The 18122-nt window shown below is 37.4% G+C and overlaps 1 protein-coding gene across 4 annotated transcripts in view; it reads left to right on the top strand.

Moving 5' to 3' along the window:
* The window catches only part of VAMP7 (vesicle associated membrane protein 7), a 90287-nt gene extending 75544 nt beyond the window's left edge, over positions 1–14743 (top strand). For 3 of the 4 annotated variants that reach the window (XM_005900050.3, XM_070365408.1, XM_005900049.3), the window contains 2 exons: positions 7388–7480; positions 10532–12457. In XM_005900050.3, coding sequence (XP_005900112.1) covers positions 7388–7480; positions 10532–10600 — 162 coding nt within the window. In that variant the 3' untranslated portion in view covers positions 10601–12457. Of the gene's footprint in view, positions 1–7387; positions 7481–10531; positions 12458–14269 lie in introns of those variants that run through there. The other variant, XM_070365409.1, reaches the window with a different exon arrangement.
* The last annotated feature ends 3379 nt before the right edge of the window (positions 14744–18122 follow it).

The following is an 18122-nucleotide window of genomic DNA, read 5'->3' as shown; positions in this document are numbered from 1 at the left end:
TTTATTTTGGAGCTTTGGTATCAGAGATATGCTAGCCCCAACAAACAGGTTGAAAAGTGTTACCTGCATCTCTCTGTTCTCCAAAAGAGTTTTTTGCTAGTACTATTGAAATTATCTATTCCTTAGTTATTTGGAAGAATTCACCAGTGAGGCAGTCCCAGCCTGGAGTTTTCTGTGTGGGAAGATTTTAAATCTACCATGTTACTATTTGTTTCCTGTTGTACCATCTGTTCTTTCTTCCCCTCACCTCTTTCTGTTGTTTTCTTTGTTTAAGCAGTTGATTATCTTTTAAAGAGATTTAAATAGTTAAAAAAAACATCATTTCTGTTTACACGTGTAGTTAATATTTCTGGTAACTTGCTTCATTTTTTTCCTGTAGGTCCAGATTTCCGTCTGGTGACATTTTCTTTCTGCTTATAGGACGTCTTTTAAAATTTCTTGCATTGTAGGTCTGCTAATAATGAATTCTTTCAGTATTTGTATATCTGAAGTCTTTCATTTCCTTTTTTTAAAAGATATTTTCACAGAATAGAATTTTGCATTAGTTTTTTCATTCAATATTTTAAAGATATTTCATTGCTGTCTTTTATGTTGTTTCTGACAAAAATTCCATTGATGCTTTTGCATATATAATGTGTCTTTTTCCCCCTCTGGGTGCTTTTAACATTTTTCTATCATTGGTTTTAAGATATTTCATTATAATATACTTTAGTGTAGTTTTCTTCATGTTTATTCAGCTTTCAGTTTGTTGAAGTGTGAGTTTGTAGATTTTAATCAAATTATGAAAATAGTCAGCTATTGTTTCTTCAAATATTTTTTTGTCCTTTCCTTCTAGTAGTCCAACTATATGTACATTAAACTATTTGAAGTTGTCCCACGACTCACTGATGCTCTGTTCATTATTTTTTGGTCTTTTTTCTTTCTGTGTTTCGTTTAGGATAGTTTCTGTTACTATGTCTTTGAGTTTACTTGTCTTTTTCTTCTGCAGTTTATAATCTGTTACTCCCATTTTATGTATTTTTCATCTCTACAGGGATCTTTTTTATATCTTTTGTGTTATCTCCTTAAACATTTGCAAGCTTTCCTTTATGTTCTTGAATATATAAAGTGTGCTTATAATTGAAATGTTTATTCCATTTATGTATAATGTAAATATTGGAAGAGTTGGGTTTAAGTAAGCTATGTTGTGCTTTGGTTTTTATTTGCTCTGTCTTCTTTGTTCCTCTTTTTTATTTCTTTATTCAAGTATTTAAAAAATTGTTTCATTTTATCACCTCTTGATCTTTTAACAGCTTTTTAAATTTATTTATTTATAAATAAACCACAGACCATACAGTTAACCCATTTAAAGTATACAGTTCAGTGGGCTTTGGCATATTATATTTTTCTAATTTTGAAATATATATAATAAATTTCCCATTTAACCAGTTTAGTGTATAATTCAGTGACATTAATTATATTTACAGTGTTGCACAACTGTCATAGCTATCAATGTACAAAACTTTGTCATTGTTCCAAACAGAAATTCTGCAACTGTTAACCAATTACTTCCCATTCCTACTCTCCTCAGCCCCTGATAACCTCTTATCTACTTTTTGTCTATGAATTTCCTTTTCTAGATACCTATAATTGGAATCCTATAGTTATTTGTTCTTTTGTGCCTTGCTTATTTCACTTAGCATCATATTTTCAAGTTTCATCCGTGTTGTTGCATGTATCAGAACTTAATTTCTTTTTATGCCTGAATAATATTCCATCATATGGATATACCACTTTTTTTATTCATTCATCTGTTGATTGACCATTGAGTTATTTCCATCTTTGGGCTCTTGTGAATTATGCTTCTATGAACACTGGCATTACAAGTATTCATTCAAGTCCCTGCTTTCAGTTACTTTGGGTATTTATGGGGGAGTGGAATTGTTGGATCATATGGTAATCCTGTGTTTAGCTTTTTGAGGGACTACCAAACATTTTTTTTTAACTACTGCACCATTTTATAGTCCCACTATATGTATATGTATATGTATACATATATGTCCACTATATATATATGTACAAGGATACCAGTTTTTCCACATCTTCACCAACACTTGTTATTTTCCATATTTTTATTATAACCATGCTCATTGGTATGAAGTGGGATCATTGTGGTTTTGATTTTCATTTCCCTAATGATTAATGGGGCTTCCCATGGTGGATCAACAGTAAAGAATCCACCTGAAATGCAGGAGACACAGGTTTGATCCCTGGGTTGTGAAGATCCCTTGGAGAGGGAAGTGGCAACCCACTCTAGTATTCTTGCCTGGGAAATCCCATGGACAGAGAGGAGCCTGGCAGGCTACAGTTCATGGGGACACAGAGAGTTGGACAGGATTTGGCAACTGAAACAACAACAATGACTAGTGATGTTAATCATCTTGCCATGTGCTTATTTGTTGTTGTATAGTCACAGAGTCGTGTCTGACTCTTTGACCCCATGGACTGCATCATGCCAGGCTTCCCTGTCCTTCACTATCTCCCAGAGTTTGCTCAAACTCATGTCCATTGGGTCCGTGATGCCATCCAACCATCTTATCCTCTGTCACTACCCTTCTCCTTTTGCCTTCAATCTTTCCTAGCATCAGAGTCTCTTTCATTGAGTTGGCTCTTTGCATCAGGTAGCCAAAGTATTGGAGCTTCAGCTTCAGCATCCATCCTTTCAATGAATATTCAGGACTGATTTCCTTTAGGATGGACTGATTTGATCTCCTTGCAGTCCAAGGGACTCTCAAGAGTCTTGTCCAGCACCACAATTTCAAAGCATTAGTTCTTTGGCACTCAGCCTTCCTTATGGTTCAACTCTCACATCCATACCTGACTACTGGAAAAACCATAGCTTTGACTATACAAACCTTTGTTGGCAAAGTGATGTCCCTGCTTCTTAATATGCTGTCAGATTTGTCATAGCTTTCCTTCCAAAGAGCAGGTCTCTTTTAAGTTCATGGCTGCAGTCACCATCCGCAATGATTTTAGAGCCCAAGAAAATAAAATCTATCACTGTTTCCCCTTCTAGTAGGTTGGTGCAAAAGTAATTATGGTTTTACATTGTTGCACTTTGCTGAATACATTCTTAAGTAAATGTGGTTATGTTATACATCATTTTAATGCACACTTCTCGCTTTATTTGTTTTTTTTTTTTTTTTTTGCTAACGACTTATTGCTGTTTATTTTATATTTATTTTAGTCTAGGGAAATGATGTTGAACAAAAAGCAAATTCGAGCAGTTTTCTTATTTGAGTTCAAAATGAGTCATAAAGCAGCAGTGACAACTCCCAACATCAGCAATGCATTTGGGCCAGGAACTGCTAATGAACATACAATACAGTGGTGGTTCAAGTAGTTTTGCAGAGGAGACAAGAGCCTTGAAGATGAGGAGCACAGTGGCTGGTTATTGGAAGTTGATGACGACCAATTGAGAGCATTGTTGAAGCTGATGCTCTTAAAACACCACAAGAGGTTGCCCAAGAACTCAGCATCAACCATTTTATGGTCATTTGGCATTTGAGGCAAATTGGAAAGGTGAAAAAGTTTGATAAGTAGGTGCCTTATCAAATGAACTGCCCACAAATCAAAAAAATCATTGTTTTGAAGTGTAGCCTTCTCTTATTCTGTACTACAACAATGAACCATTTCTTGATTGGATTGTGACATGCAATGAAAAATGGATTTTTACAATAACTGGCGATGGCCATCTCAGTGGTTGGACCTCGAAGAAGCTCCAAAGCACTTCCCAGAGCCAAACTTGCACCAAAAAAAGGTCTTGGTCACTGTTTGGTGGTCTGCTGCCTGTCTGATCTACTACAACTTTCTGAATCCCAAGAAAACTGTTACATCTGAGAAGTATGCTCAGCAAATTGATGAAATGCACTAAAATTGGCAACTCTTGCATCCAGCATTGGTCAATAGGAGGGCCCGATTCTTCTTCATGACAATATACGTCACACAATCAGTGTTTCAAAAATTGAATGAACTGGGCTATGAAGCTTTGCCTCATCAATCATATTCAACACCTGACCTCTTACCAACAGACTGCCAGTTCTTCAAGCATCTCGACAACTTTTTGCAAGGAAAATGCTTCCACAACCAGCAGGAGGCAGAAAATGCTTCCCAAGAATTCAGCGAATCCCAAAGCATGGATTTTTATGCCACAGGAATAAACAAACTTATTTCACACTGGCAAAAATGTGTTGATTGTAATGGTTCCTGTTTTATTAATAAAAATGTGTTTGAGCCTAGTTATAATGATTTAAAATTCACAGTCTGAAACTGCAGTTACTTTTTCACCAGGCTAATCTTTGCCATGAAGTGATGGGACCAGAAGCCATGATCTTAGGTTTTGGAATGTTTAGTTTTAAGCCAGCCTTTTCACTCTCCTCTTTCACCCTCATCAAGAGGTTCTTTAGTTCCTCTTCCCTTTCTGCTATTAGATTAGAATCATCTATATATCTGATGTCATTGATATTTCCCCCAGCAGTTTTGATTCCAGTTTGTGATTCATCTAGCCTGACGTTTTGCATGATGTATTCTGCATACAAGTTAAAGAAGCAGGGTGACAATATACGACCTTCACATACTTCTTTCCCAATTTGAATACTGGAGTGAATAGCCATTCCCTTCTCCAGGGGATCTTCCCAACTCCAGTGATCTTCCTGGGTCACTGCATTGCAGGCAGATTGTTTACCATCTGAACCATCAGGGAAGCTATGTGCTTATTGGCTATTGTTGTATCTTCTTTGGAGAAATTAGTCAAGTCCTTCACCCAATTTTAGGGCATCATCAGCTGCTAATGGAATCATCATCATGGAGTGGATAGGCCATAGGCTTGTCAGCTTGCCCTTGTCATTTTCACAGGTTTTTTTTTTTTTTCTTTTTTCTTGTTCTTTTCTACTTATACCCACCCCCACCTGTCTCCACGGAAAGCTTTGGTAAGGTGTAACAATTGTTCTGTTTAGTTGAATTGGTTTTAAGTAGGTGATTTATTAGTGTTTGAATATTAACCTGAGGCTTGTGGAGAAATCTTCAATACATTGAATCACTTAACTATATTAGTTTTATTGCTCCCTGGTGGTGGTGGTGTAGTCACTAAGTCGTGTCTGACTCTGTGACCCCATGGTCTGTGGCCTGCCAGGCTCCTCTGTCTGTGGGACTCTCCATGCAAGAATACTAGAGTGGGCTGCTGTTTCATCCTCTAGGGGATCTTCCTGACCCAGGGATTGAACCCATGTCTCTTGTGTCTCCTGCATTGCAGGCAGATACTTTCCTGACTGAGCCATCAGGGAAGCTCATTGCTCACTACTACTACTTCTTCATATTATCTTCTTCCTCCTTGGATTCTTTATTGTGACTTTGTGAATAACTGTAAAGAGTTTAGGCAACTTAGAAGTGTTCACCAACTATATACAGTTTAGAGGCCACAGTCCCCAAACAGCCCTCAATTCTGACACCAAGTGCAAGTTTGTTAATTCCCCAAACCACTCTCAGGTTTGATAACTTGCTAGAAGGACTTTGTGAAAACTATTATACCTACCGTTATGGTTTTTTACAGGCAAATGTTACAGATTAAGCTCAACCAAGAGCAGAAGCACATTGGGGTGGAGTTCAGGGGAGGTACCAAACCCAGAGTTTCTGTTGTTCTCTCCCTGTGGGCTTGTTACTCTCCCAGCATAGATGTGTGATGACATTGTCAACAAAAAAATAATCCATTGATCACAGAAATTGAAAATTTTATTTGAGCCACATTTGAGGATTATAACCTGGGAACAGCATCTCAGAAAGCTCTGAGAACTGTTCTGCCCATTGGAAGTCAAGGCACAATTCTATCAGTTTTTTTGAGACAGAGGGCTGGACATTAAATGACGTATTGTTGACAGTTTACACAATCCAGATTGTGGCCCATTACAAGATTAAGAAAGAATGTTATCTTTAAGTTGTCTTGTTGGTTCTGGTAGAATGTTGGTTTTTTATGGTTGAGCAGGTATTTTGGTTATAGAGAAGATTTGGTCGATGCCTAATGCAGATATACAATGCACAGTGAGGGAAGGGAAGAAGCCAAAGGATAGAGAAAATGTTTTATATTTAAATTTTTCCTATCTTGCCATCAAATAAATTTATTTTGCAACATATGCAGAGTATTGTACAACATGGAAGCTTGCCCAGGCTTCATTGCTCAGTTTTGTTGTTGTTTTTATTGAAGCATAGTTGATTTATATACAATGTTATGCTAGTTTCTGGTATACAGCAAAGTGATTCAGTTATACATATATGTGTATATACATGTGTTCTTTTTCATGTCTTTTTCCATTGTGGTTTTATTATAGAATATTGAATATTGAATAGTTCCCTGTGCTATAGTAGGACTTTATTGTTTAATTTTTCATTGCAATTTCATTACATAAGCATGATTGACTTATGATTGCCTACTTGCTTAATCTCAGTCTACAGTCTAAGCTCCTCTAGGTCTGACCTAAACCCCTATCCTAAATCATACAGTTGGTCTTCCTGGAGTGACTAGTCCCTGCACTAAACTACAGTTACTATTTGGCAGGCACATGGTTCCCAAGCAAGAAAAGGTTGTCTTTCAGGAGCTGAGGGCAAAGGTCAGATCCCTTTTCAGGCACGGTTAAATTCTTTGCAGTATAGTTGGTAGGCATTTGGGTTGTTTCCAGTTTTGAAATAAAACAAATAATGCAATTGGAAACATTTCTATATATGTCTTTAGCTGAACTTGTACATACCTCTCTGTTGGGTATATATCTAGGAGTGGAACTTCTGAACTATTAGTGATTATTGTTTGTTTGAAACTGCATGTGTCCTGGTGGGAATGGTTCGGTATATATTAAGAAATTGATGCTGCAAAAGAAAATGGATAACTGAAGGAGTCAAGTTCTTTGGGTTTGGGCCCTCATATGAGTAAATACATAACTTCCTGGGGGAATTAAACAGTTCTTATGGTTCACAATAGCAGGATTAAATGGGGCAGAATAGGCAAATGTGTTTCCAGCCAACTGGCTCATAAAGAAACTTTCTTACTGGAAGCATAAGGAGAAAAAGGCTTTTCTGCTAGCAGGGAGAACTACTTCTAGTGGTCATCATTACATGTACTGCTACAGTGCAGAAGTAAAAGGAGGGAACCCTTTGCAATGGGTTTACTGCTTACTATATATATGGCAGAGTCCTGCTTTGGGAATCTAGAGATTACAAATGGCCAGTCTACATGTGAAGAGAGGGAAGGTGTAAAGAACAGTGGAACAGAATTAATGAAAGTAAAAGTTTTGCAGATATTATTGCAAATCCGTCATGTAGTCATTGCCAGGGATCAAACAATTCATGTTTTTTTTTTCCCTAGTCTGTCACCTTCAAAACAACCAGCAGAAATCTTGCCCGAGCCATGTGCATGAAGAATCTCAAGCTCACTATCATCATCATCATCATATCAGTTGTAAGTTTTGTCCTTTAGTGATTTTTATCTTTCAGTCTCTAAGAAATTAGGTGTTGGAATTCTTTCTCAATGATTAGCACTCTGAAATGAGCTACATATAACTTTTAATGCTGAAATATATGACTATGCATTTACTTTCCTCTGAAGTTCCTATGATATTCCTGGTTATTTCATGGTTTTCTCCCTATTAAAATGGGCTTCTTTTCAAATTACATTTTCCAGTTGAGTCCATATTCTCTCTTTTCTAGTTAATTCTATCATCTGTTTCTGTTTTTTCTTTTCTAATTCATCTTTTTGTTTCTGGCAACCTTGTATAAGTTTTATTGGTTGTAATAGTTTGTCAGTTGATTCTTCTGTGTGCTGTAGATTAGGAGTCAGCAAATGTTCTGTGAGGTCCAGGCTTTGCAGGTTGCATATTGTCTGTGTCACATATTCTTTTTTTTTTTTTAAATGTTGAAAATTATAAAAACCATTCTTAGCTCACAGGTGAAGGCTATAGTTTACTGACTCCTGCTGTAGGTTAATTATCTTAGGTTAATTAGGTTAATGCCATCTGTTAATAATCTTAACTTATCATCATATATATATATATATATATATATATATATATATAGCATTTACCAACAGTGTTGAATAATTACAGTATCACTGAGAATTTTTATTTAGTTCCTGGTTTTAATTGGGATGCTTCTGATATTTATGAGTGATATTTACTATGAATTCTTATTAGACTTTCATTGTGAAGTGAAAGAACCTTTTATTTCTAGAGTACTAAAAGTTTTTGTTTTTAATTGGAAATAGGCATTTCAGTTTAAGAAATGATATTTCTCCACCCAATGAATTGATAATAAAACTACATTTACTATTAATATATTGAATGACATTAATGAAAGCAATAATAATTAACTTTTTTTAAATTTCTGGAATAAGTACTAAGAGGTACTTTTTAATGCATGGTGAGTTCCATTTCCTAGTATTTACTTATTATAATGCAATAATTCTCTTGTGTGTAAATATAGTCTATATGCTGTTCTCCTTTTGGAACTCTAATATAAACAGATATTGGATCACTTTGAACTATCCTGCATGTTTGGTAGCCTTTTTAATATGTTTAAACTCCTTTCTTGTATCACATTCTGGATGAATCATTCAGCTAACTCTTCCAGCTCTGTTTATTCTGCTATCCAGGTCTTAATTTAAAAAATTAATGATTAATGTTAAAATGTTTATTTTTGTAAGTGAAGTGAAAGTCACTCAGTTGTGTCCAACTCTTTGCAACCCCATGGACTATACAGTCCATGAAATTCTCCAGGCCAGAATACCGGAGTGGGTAGCCTTTCCCTTCTCCAGGGAATCTTCTCAACCCAGGGATCAAACCCAGGTCTCCTGCATTGCAGGCAGATTCTTCACCAACTGAGCCACAAGGGAAGCCATGTTTTAAATTTCTAGGGATGTTTATTATGTTTTAACATTTTTTTTCATGGAACTTTTATACTTGTTAACAGATATTCTCTATCCTTGAATTTCTTTGAATATATATTAAAAGATATATCACAGGGAATTAGTTTATGGAATGGCAGGAGCTGGCTAGGCAAGTCCAAAATCCACAGAGCAGGCTGTTATGAAGGTGCTCAGTTGGGTTCAACTCTGTGACCCCATGGACAGTAGCCTGCCAGGCTCCTATGTCCATGGGATTTTCCAGGCAAGAATACTGGGGTGGGTTGCCATTTCCTTCTCCAGGGGATCTTCCCGGCCGAGGGGTTCAACCCAGGTCTCCTGCACTGCAGGCAGACTCTACTTTCCGAGCCACCAGAAGGTGGCTATTGAAGGTCTTCCTGCCTTAGACAGCTGGACCTGCCTAACCAAGAATGGCAGCCCTAGATGTATTCATGTTATCCTAGAAATTGTGCCATAGCCTTGCGTGTCTTCTTGTTTAGGTTCCATGGTATCCAAGGCTGGCACATTCTTGGCTTCTCAGCTTAGCTTCCTCTTCCTTCCGTGATCTAGGAATTTAGATTGAGTTATAAAAGTAGTAGTTGTTACATTCAGATTATTTTTATTGATTACTGATTATTTTTGTTGATTACTTGTTACATTTGGAGGACTTTGCCACCTCTGACAAAAAGTGCTGTCACCTCAAGTATTGTACTTCAGCTTTAAAAATCCTTATATTTTACTTGTGGCAAATATCAGCTTTATATCAAGTTGGAATATCTGTGTTTGTGAATATAATTTGAGCACTTTACTGTATTCATTAATAACCATAATTTTCCCCAACATTTGTAGAGAAAAAAAATCCACATTTTTTTCTAAGCATGTGATTAATGAAATCAGTTACTTAAAGATCTTAGAAGGTTATAATTTAAATCAAAACAGAATGACTAACAGTGCAGTGAACCTAAATTTGATAGTAAACCTATTTTTGGAATGTAGTAATGTGAGCAAGCATACACCATTAAAATAGAATAATTTACAATTATAATACCATAATTAAAAAGGAAACACATCTTTAAAGGACTCGTGTTTTTGCTGTGTTACTTACAATTGAATAATTACAATACATCCACTGAAATGTTCATGGCAACATTCTTTCTCATAGGTGGTATAGATATAGAGTCTACTCATGTTTTTTATGATTTTTAATCACCCTAATAATGAAAAATAAATCCATGTGCAAAATCTAAAAATGTACTTAATTATAAAATCATACCTCAAGGGAATTATGTTAATTTGTGATTCTTATGACAATGATGTTTTCAGTAGAGTGGCTTATATAGTTCTAGTCTGCTCACTTCCCAGTGAAGAGAAACAACCCCACTGCTCTGTTTACCAATAAAAAAAAAGAGTGGAATTCAAGTAGATGTGAGTTATATCAGAAAAGATCATTTTAATTCTACTACTATCTTTGGAAATACTTGATTAGTATGTTGTATTATTATACCACTGCTACTCTGATGGAACCAAAATTTGTTCGTTGGTCTTGCCTTTATATATTATTTAGGAGCCTGTGATAGATTCAAGAAAATAAAATTGCCTTCTCCCCCACCCCAGGTATTCATCTATATTATTGTGTCACCTCTCTGTGGTGGATTTACGTGGCCAAACTGTGTGAAGAAATAAAAAAGTTATCATTAACCAAGGATATGAAAGACCAAGGAGTTAAAAGCAATCCGTGTAATTCAGGCCTTTTAATACTGAGAGATGGTGTCTGCCAGTGTCTTCAACCTGCTTCTTTCTTTCTTTTTTGAAATCTTGTCCCATGCCTCCAGGTTTATCTTTGTCCTGTCGACCTGTTTATTTTAGTGCACTTCAGACTGAACCATTTATTGTAGCAGTAGCCTTAAAAAAAGCATTTTGTTTCTTTGGTTTGTAAATTAGTGTCATCCACTTGCAGAAACATTTTGTTTGTAATTGCACAAAGCTATCACCAAGGTAGAAACCACCTGTCTTATGAGCTATCGGCTAAAATTCTGGATGACCTTTGTGCGCACAAAAGTTGAAAGGTTGCTAACATCTCGTCTCAATGTCTTTTGATTTTGAAGGGTTTTAGATGCTTGAAAACAATGTTCATGGAGAATTGTTGTTATTTGGGGAATTGTAATGTAATTGTTGGTGTTTCAAGGAACCCAAGCAGGTAAAGTGTTGATATTAAACAGTTTATCTCAGTCAAAAGGGGAATGTTTTGCTAGCCTGTTAGAAGCACACAGAATTATCCTTGTCTGCATATTACTAACTTTTAGAAAGAGAGTTTTGATCATTCACAAACTTCGCAGAGCTTGATATCCTCTGTTTCCCTATTGCAGTTGATTTCAGAAAATGGTGGTTTAAATATTGTTGAAGGCTAGGATTTTTTATATATTCCTTTTCCTTTCATGAATGTTTAGGGCAATTGTACAGATAATAGAATGGGCAATAGAGGGCGTGGGTAGGTGCATTCCACTGATTCACCAAAGAAAAAGAAGAGAACGACAGCCAATGTGCTAGCATTTTCGCTTTATGAAGGGAGATAGTGTGGGAGAACTTTTCCAGCCTGGGAAAAGCCCAGGCTGAATATAATCAACAGTCAATTCCAGGGTTTGGGTTTAACTGGTGTTGAACAATAGTTTGAATATCCTTTGTGGTTTAGTAAGTTCTTTAACCTGCCTAGTTTTGAAGATTATTTTTTGTGTAACTTGAGAGTAGACAGTATGATATCTAGAAACAATGTAAAGACATTTTAGCTAACATCCATGTAACTGCAGTGTGAAAAAAAACTGGAATGTAATCATACTGCTTTGGCTACTCTGGCATCTGTTAGCTAGCGTGTACTTTTGGTGTGTATCTGAAAGGACAACATTTGCTCTATAGATCTAATTGCATTTATTTATCAATAAAGGCCAGTAAATGGAAATTATATTACATTTGACTATTTTCCCAATGAAAGAACAAATTGGTCTATGAAACCTAGCCACCTGTTTAGCCTAGTCATGTGCCTTGAATATATATATATATATATATATATATGTATATATGTATATATATATATATATGTATGTCACATAATCTGGATCCTGCTACCTGTTCTTCCATCTAAACCTTTCAGTTCATGCTGATTCCTTTATTTGACATATGTTTTCAACCCACTGGAACCCTTTTCCTTGTGATCGTGTATAGTGGAAATGTTTTTTCAGTTCTTTTGATCAACACTAATGCCTTTTAATTCCATTAGCATTTTGTATTGGAAAGCATTTGTTCCATGAAAACATTTGGCGTTCTTAATAATAATTTCAAAATGCCTTTAATTCAACAAAAAAGACAGAAAGTTCATTTCCCTTTCTTATACACACCTGAATAAAAGTGATGTGCATGTTTTAGGGATAAATTACTTAACCATCTCTTGGTCTATTTATGTATAGGAATGCTTTTTGAAGCACATACCTTATTTTAAATGATGCACAAACTGAAGACCTTAATAAAAATATAAGAGTAATACAATGAGTTGCTTGTTTGAGAATTTCTTCGTGGAATCTAATTTCTTCTGATGACATTTTGCCATAGTTTGCGGAATAAAAATATTTTACTTATGATGAAAATACATTTAAAAATGTGACCTGGAGACTTAAAGAGCTATAGTACTGTCTCAGGTGTATAAAATTTTCTTCAAAATCAAAAGACACAAAAGTTAAAAAATACGTAGGCCGTACTGTAACCAACAAAAAGATCATGAAATGACCACACAGCCTCTACAGCCATCATCCTGAGACCATGGTTGAGACAGAACAGCAAAAGAACCCTAGGGATTGTAATCCATTTCAACTCAACTCTGACTGGTTCTGAAATAGATGACTCAAAGGAAGGCATACAAGGGTGAGAGTGAATAATTTGTTATAGCAAAACAGATTTAGGTAAAGAGAAAAAGAGGATGGCAAATATCAAATGTACAAAAAGCTTGGCCACAGCAAAAGAATAATGGGTCACTTGGGGCCTTTGAATCTTGGTAACTGAAGTAAAGAATGATAGAATATGTTCTAGTACATGATAAGGCAACTCAGAAACAGCCCATGTAGCTTTCCCCAGGCCTCCTCGAGGGAGACACTTAGAGATGGGCTGGGGGAATGCTATTTATTTGTTGTTCAGTTCAGTCGCTCAGTCATGTCTGACTCTTTGTGACCCCATGCCTCCTTGTCCATCACCAACTCCCGGAGTTCACTCAAACTCATGTCCATTGAGTTGGTGATGCCATTATTTGTTGTTATGAACAGAAAAAGAAGTGGCCCAGGCTAATTATTTCTCTTCAGCCTGTTGGCCACAAGGTCAAATAGTGTCACAATTCATACTTTTCCTTCAGAATAAATGGGCAGGACTTCCATCAGATAATGATTCTTCCTTGTCTTAACTGCCTTCCCAGCCTCAAGGTGGACATAGAAATTGGGTTGCTTCCCTGGGGTCTTAATGGAAATTTATATAACAACAAAAATAGCAGCTGTAGACCCTCGTGCAATATTTTACATTAGAAGCAGATCTGTTTGGACCCCTTTGTCTTTTATTTTTTTTATTTTTTAATTTTATTTTCTTTTTAAACTTTACAGTATTGTATTGGTTCTGCCATATATCGAAATGAATCCGCCACAGGCATACATGTGTTCCCCATCCTGAACCCTCCTCCCTCCTCCCTCCTCCCTCCCCATACCATCCCTCTGGGTCGTCCCAGTGCACCAGCCCCAAGCATCCAGTATTGTGCATCGAACCTGGACTGGTGACTCGTTTCATATATGATATTACACATATTTCAATGCCATTCTCCCAAATCATCTCACCCTCTCCCTCTCCCACAGAGTCCAAAAGACTGTTCTATACATCAGTGTCTCTTTTGCTGTCTCGTATACAGGGTTATTGTTACCATCTTTCTAAATTCCATATATATGCATTAGTATACTGTATTGGTGTTTTGCTTTCTGGCTTACTTCACTCTGTATAATAGGCTCCAGTTTCATCCACCTCATTAGAACTGTCTTTTAAAAAGTAATAGGGTAGAGTGGTGATAATAAATGGGGCTGAGTGGTGGTGGTGGTTGACCTATGATTTGGTTTGAATTCAGTAAGGAAAACAGCCAAGACAAGGATGATGGAAATAAGGGGTTTAATACTGAATTCAAGTGTACACGGGTGTATGACAAAGTAGGAAGAGACGGTCTGGAAACCAGGTGCCAGGGGATAAGAGGAAGAGTCCTAAATATTTTCACTTAATGTACTAGTGCTGGTGAACAGTTGGAAAACCTGAGAAGCCCTCCATGTCTGTTTGCCAAAATAGGTGTGTGACAAAGACTGGCAAAGAAGCGATGGTCTCAGTAAACTTGATGCCAAGTACCCTATTGTGTCCCCAGTTGGTGAGGAGGGCCAGTAGTCAAGAGGATGAGCTGGATGCAGAATGGAGGAGATTGAGACAAAGCCGGGAGATAAGCCAGGTACCTTAGCATCTTCATGTCTGAGTGCCTTGACCTGCAAAAAATATTGGCCTCCACTTTCCTTCCTTTTTCCAAGTCTCATGTGAGTTCATTTCACTGGCAAAACAGAATTCTAAAAGCGTATAGGGAAAGGAGTTTCAACGAAATTCCTAGCTTCTGGTTAGAACAGCACTGCCAATCTAGCCCAGCCAAGCTCTTCCTGGATTCATTCTAAAGATTGATTCAACTGTTTCATCTTATGGAGAAAGACCATTTGAGAAGTTAAAGCATTCTTTTGGTCATGGTACATTGTACAAGATTATTTTGGATTCATGTTATTTATTAAACTGTGTTTATTAAACATCTATATTCAAAATATATTGTGACTTGTTACATCTCTTCCAAAAAGAGGAATGGCTGTGAAAGAAAATTTATATGTGCAGGTTGACACCCTGATTTACCTTTTTAAAATTCATATTCCAAGTTTGGACCAAAATAAAGAAAACTTTAAAAGTCTTATGGGCTCAAGAGGAGGGGAGGTACACACACACACACACACACACACACACACACACACACACATTAATGGCTGATTCTTGTTGTTGTACAGCAGAAATCAACACAACCTTGTAAAGCGGTTATACTCCAATTAAAAGTCTCATGCTCAGAGAGAGGGCATTAAATTCAGTAATACCCCTTACAGACTTCACTTCTGAATATGATGGAGTAACAGTATATTTACCCTCCTGCTTGAAATAACCCAGTAAAGGGATCATTTTTAAGACACTGGACTCCAGGCGATGAAGGGGTAGTGATGTTTCAAAGGGCTGAGCCCAGTTATTGCCCCAGCTTATGTTGAAAGAGTATTCTGGCCACAATAGAATGAGAAGGAACCCAGGGTATTTGGTAGAGTAGTCAGAAGGGTCTTGCATAAACCAGGCTTTCTCAATCTGCACGGTCAATGTTTGGGACCGGATGTTCTTTGAGACTGTCCTGTGCATTGCAGGATGTTCAGTAGCATCCCTAACCTCAAACCACTAGATGCCAGGAGCACACTGTCTCCAATTGTGACAACTAAAAATGTCCCAGTGTTCCTGCTAAGTTGGAGTAGGGGAGCAAAATCAACTTTGGCTAAGAACCCCTGGCCTACAAAACTAGCTATTGTTGCTGTTCAGTCACTAAGTCATGTCTGATTCTTTGCAACCCCATGGACTGCAGCATGTCAGCCTCCTCTGTCTTCCGCCATCTCTTGGAGTTTGCTCAGATTCAAGTCCATTGAGTGATTGGTTCTATCTAACTAACCATTTCATCCTCTGTTGCCCCCTTTTCCTCCTGCCTTCAATCTTTCCCAGCATCAGGGTCTTTTCCAATGAGTTGGCTGTTCACATCAGCTATCTAAAACATTGGCACTTCAGCTTAAGCATCAGTCCTTCCAGTGAATATTCAGGGTTGATTTCCTGTAGGATTGACTGGTTTGATCTCCTTGCTGTCCGGGACTCTAAAGAGTCTTTAGCACCACAATCTGAAAACATCGCTTCTTCAGTGCTCACCCTTCTTCATGGTCCAACTCTCACATCTGTACCTAACTACTAGAAAAATCATAGCTTTGATTATATGGACTTTTGTCGGTAAAGTAATGTCTCTGCTTTTTAATATGCTGTCTAGGTTTTCCTTCCAAGGAGCAAGCATCTTTTAAGTTCATGGCTGGAGTCACTGTCTGCAGTGATTCTGTAGCCCACGAAAATAAAATTTGTCACTGTTTCTACTTTATCCCCTTATAGTTGCCATGAAGTGATGGGCCCAGGTGCCGTTATCTTAGTTTTTTGAAAGTTGTGTTTCAAGCCAAGTTTTTCACTCTCCTCTTTCACTTTCATCAAGAGACTCTTTAATTCCTCTTCCCTTTCTGCCATTAGAGTGGTATCATCTGCATATCTGAGGATGTTGATATTTCTCCTAGCAATCTTGATTCCAACTTGTGATTCATCCAGCCTGGCATTTGCCTGATGTACTCTGCATAGAAGTTAAATAAGCAGGGTGACAGCATACAGCCTTGTCATATCCTTTCCCAGTACTGAACCAGTCAGTTATTCCATATCCAATTCTAACTGTTGCTTCTTGACCCATATACAAGTTTCTCAGGAGACAGTTAAGGTGGTCTGGTATTTCTAAGAATTTTCCATAGTGGAAGGGGACATAGGTAAAACTATGACTGATTCATGTTGATGTTTAGTAGAAACCAACAGAATACTGTAAAGCAATTATCTTCCAATTAAAAATAAATTTAAAAATATTTTTCAGTTGTGATCCCTACAAAGGCTTTAGCATAGACACTGAAATATAAGTCGGTTTTTGTTTTTTTTTAACTCCCTTGCTTTCTCCATAATCCAATGAATGTTGGCAAATTGATCTCTGGTTCCTCTGCTTCCTCGAAACCCAGCTTGTACATCTGAAATTTCTTGGTTCACATTCTGCTGAAGCCTAGTTTGAAAGATTTTTAGCATGACTGCCAGCATATGAAATGAGTGCAGTTGTACAGTAGTTTGAACATTCTTTGGCATTTCTCTTCTTTGGGATTGGAATGTAAACTGACCTTTTCTATTCCTGTGGCCATTGCTGAGTTTTCCAAATTTGCTGCTGTATTGAGTGCAGCACTTTAACAGAATCATCTTGTAGGATTTGAAATACCTCAACTGGAATTCCATCATCTCCAGTAGCTTTGTAGTAGTGCTTCGTAAGGCCCACTTCACACTCCAGAATGTCTGGCTCCAGGTGAGTGATCACACCATCATGTTTATCTGGGTCATGAAGACCTTTTCTGTATAGTAGTTCTGTGTATTCTTGCCACCTCTTCTCAATCTCTTCTGCTTCTGTTAGGTCCTTATTTACCATTTCTGTCCTTTATCATGCTCATCCTTGCATGAAATATTCCCTTGATATGTCCAGTTTTCTTGAAGAGATCTCTAATCTTTCTCATTCAATTGTTTCCTCTTTTTTTTTTTTTTTGCACTGTTCATTGAAGAAGGCCTTCTTGCCATTCCCTGGAACTTTGCATTTAGTTGGGTGTATCTTTCCCTTTCTCCCTTCTATTTTGCTTTCTTCTTTCCTCAGCTATTTGTAAAGCATCTTCAAAGAACCATTCTGCCTTCTCGCATTTCACTTTGTTGTTGGTCAGTCATTAAGTCACGTCTGACTGTGACCCCATGGACTGCAGCATGCCAGGCTCCTCTGTCCTCCACTATCTCCTGGAGTTTGCTCAAATTCATGTCCATTGAGTTGATGATGCTATCTAACCATCTCATCCTCTGCCGCCCTCTTCTCTGCCTTCATTTAGATAGATATTCACAAAACTTTTGCTCCATTGTGTTTGGTTTTGTTTGGGAGGAGTTAGTCATCATGCACTATCAATACTTCCTTGGAAAGGTTTTTTATTCCCTCAACAAATATCCTAGATAAACCCGTTTTCTAGCTAATAAAGGCTGTTGAAGCCTGGCGTGCTGCAGTCCATGGGGCCGCAAAGAGTCGGATACGACTGAGCGACTGAACTGAACTGAATAATCATTAGAGCCAGGTAGCCCCTCTGCCTTGTTAGTCCTCAACCCATGAAGACTTTCCCTGAAGTGTTCCTGGCACCCATGAGACCAGTCAACTATTCATGAACCTTGATTCAGGACTGTACGCCCTGTTTCCAATCACTGCCCCTCGCCATGTCAACTGTCAACA

The sequence above is a fragment of the Bos mutus genome, chromosome X (genome assembly GCF_027580195.1).
Source record: "Bos mutus isolate GX-2022 chromosome X, NWIPB_WYAK_1.1, whole genome shotgun sequence".
Classification (NCBI taxonomy): Eukaryota; Metazoa; Chordata; class Mammalia; order Artiodactyla; family Bovidae; genus Bos; species Bos mutus.
The sequence above is the reverse complement of the archived record's forward strand: the minus strand, read 5'-3'. Positions and strand labels throughout refer to the sequence as shown.